This window comes from Nanorana parkeri, unplaced genomic scaffold, assembly GCF_000935625.1.
Source record: "Nanorana parkeri isolate BGI_ZX_2015 unplaced genomic scaffold, ASM93562v1 scaffold77, whole genome shotgun sequence".
In the NCBI taxonomy this organism is placed as follows: domain Eukaryota; kingdom Metazoa; phylum Chordata; class Amphibia; order Anura; family Dicroglossidae; genus Nanorana; species Nanorana parkeri.
This window is the reverse complement of record NW_017306345.1, coordinates 109,020-110,967: the sequence shown is the minus strand read 5'-3', so window position 1 is coordinate 110,967 and position 1,948 is coordinate 109,020. Positions and strand designations below refer to the sequence as shown.

The 1,948-nt window shown below is 42.0% G+C and overlaps 1 protein-coding gene across 1 annotated transcript in view; it reads right to left on the bottom strand.

Annotated features, from left to right (window-relative positions):
- Nucleotides 1–1,948, bottom strand: part of TNNT2 (troponin T2, cardiac type) — a 25,205-nt gene that overhangs the window by 459 nt on the left and 22,798 nt on the right. The window contains exon 11 of the mRNA XM_018576772.1: nt 1,318–1,323. Coding sequence (XP_018432274.1) covers nt 1,318–1,323 — 6 coding nt within the window. The remainder of the gene's footprint in view (nt 1–1,317; nt 1,324–1,948) is intronic.

Genomic DNA, 1,948 nt, shown 5'->3' with positions numbered 1-1,948 from the left:
TAACATAAGAGCCCCATTGACATCAGAGCACTCTTAACATCAAAGCACCCTTAATATCAGAAATGCTATAACATCAGAGCACCCTTAATAACATAGCACACTAGTATCACAGCTCCCCGTTCACATCAGGAGCCCCACCTTCACATCTGGCATCCCCTGCCCCATCAGGAGCCTCACCTTCACATCTGGCACCGTTTCACATCAGTAATCCTCCCTTCACATCAGGAGTCTCCTAATATGAAGGGGGGGGGGGCTTCTTATGTGAAGGAGGGATGCCAGATGTGAAGAGGGTGCCAGAGGTCAAGGGGGATCTAAGGGGATTAGAGCTCGCCCCAAACATCTTTCACTCACTGCTCACATCAGTAGCCCCTTTAACATAGGAGCTCGACCCTGCACATCTGGTGCCACCATTTACATTAAAGTCCTCAGTCCCCTGGGTCCCCTTCACATTAGAGTCACTAAACTACAGCCTGGTGGAGCTCACCTGATTAATGTCTTCTGGCATACATGCGTGTTCTTCTAATGGGTCCCCTATGGGAAGTATAGGGTTCACCTGAGGTCCCTGAGGGGCCACTTCACCACGTAGCTGTCTATTGGGCTCATCCTGGTGCCCCCCATACATCTCCTCCGTGCCACAGGTGGAGTCCCTAAGCAGTCTGCTCTGATGATAATACCCTCCTCCACCACCACTGATAGCCCTGCTGGTAATTATGAGCCACCTCTCCTCCTCCTCCCTCCCAGTCCTCCTCCTTCTCCTGCCATAGGAATCAAAGCACAGCATGCATGACTCACACATGCTGTAACATTCTGGAGATGAAAGCATTCCGGTAATGACTATCGGACCCAAAATTCCAGCATTGCTGGCTCAATTCTGGCAAGTTCCCAGGTATGCTCATAAACAAACACAATAGTTGGTAAAGAGTAATTCTAACTAAACACATAATCAAAGATGTTGCCACTACAAATTCTGATATTCCATGGTTTAACATCAGGAAAAAATGGGTAAGTCATAAATCCTGATCTACATACATTTGGAAGAAAAGCTTACTAATGACAGGTTCCATGTTTGTCTCATGATAGTTTTCATCTAACTCGTGCCTTCCACAAAGCTTTGCCATGTTTTATTGCTAAGTATTGCTTCTATTGTTAATCTTACAGATTCTAAAGATCTCTTTAACATGTATTTAAAACAGTAAAAAAAAAAAAAAAATGTAAATGCCTCATTAAGATTTTTAACGGTTGCCAAAATTTGTGTTAGATTTGAAATAGGTTCAATTAACTAATTTATAAATTGATTTTTTTAATATAACTGCTTACCTTTTACTGTTGAGAGTATCAGTTTTTAAAGGGAACAAAGAGAATGGGGGATGATAGGAACAGAGGTGGATAGAAAAAGTTAAAAGAAAGACAGGGATGTGGGAGACAGAGAGAACGAAGAAAAGAGAAAGAGGTGTTTAATTTGCAAAAATCTTTGTAATTTTTTTTTCACAAAGTAGAAATAACAAGTAAAAGGAAGGTTACAGTGCCATGGGAAACAGAAAACATTAAAGTGCAAGTGTGTTCAAACAATGGACATTGAGCGATTTACAGATAACTTTATAACAAGCCATCCTAAATATCTCTAACTTCTTTTAATGTAAAATTGTTCCTTCTCAAAGACCTTAGAAACACCTGCTGATTGTTTTGGTTACATTAGTAGATACACAGTATCTGTATTGTGACCTTTGAGGATTAATTTGTTCACAAGACTTATAAATACAGAGATTAATGAGGGCTTGTATTAAAGTGCTTTTATTGCTTGTTCAGAATATTAATTACTTTAATATGCATCATCTTGGCACCCAGTTGCGGACCTAAGGAAGAAAGGGCCCTGGTGCAAGACTTTAACTTGGGGGCCCCCCTTCCGGCTCCTGGGGGGGGGGGGGGACGAGAACTCAGCGCGCCCCCA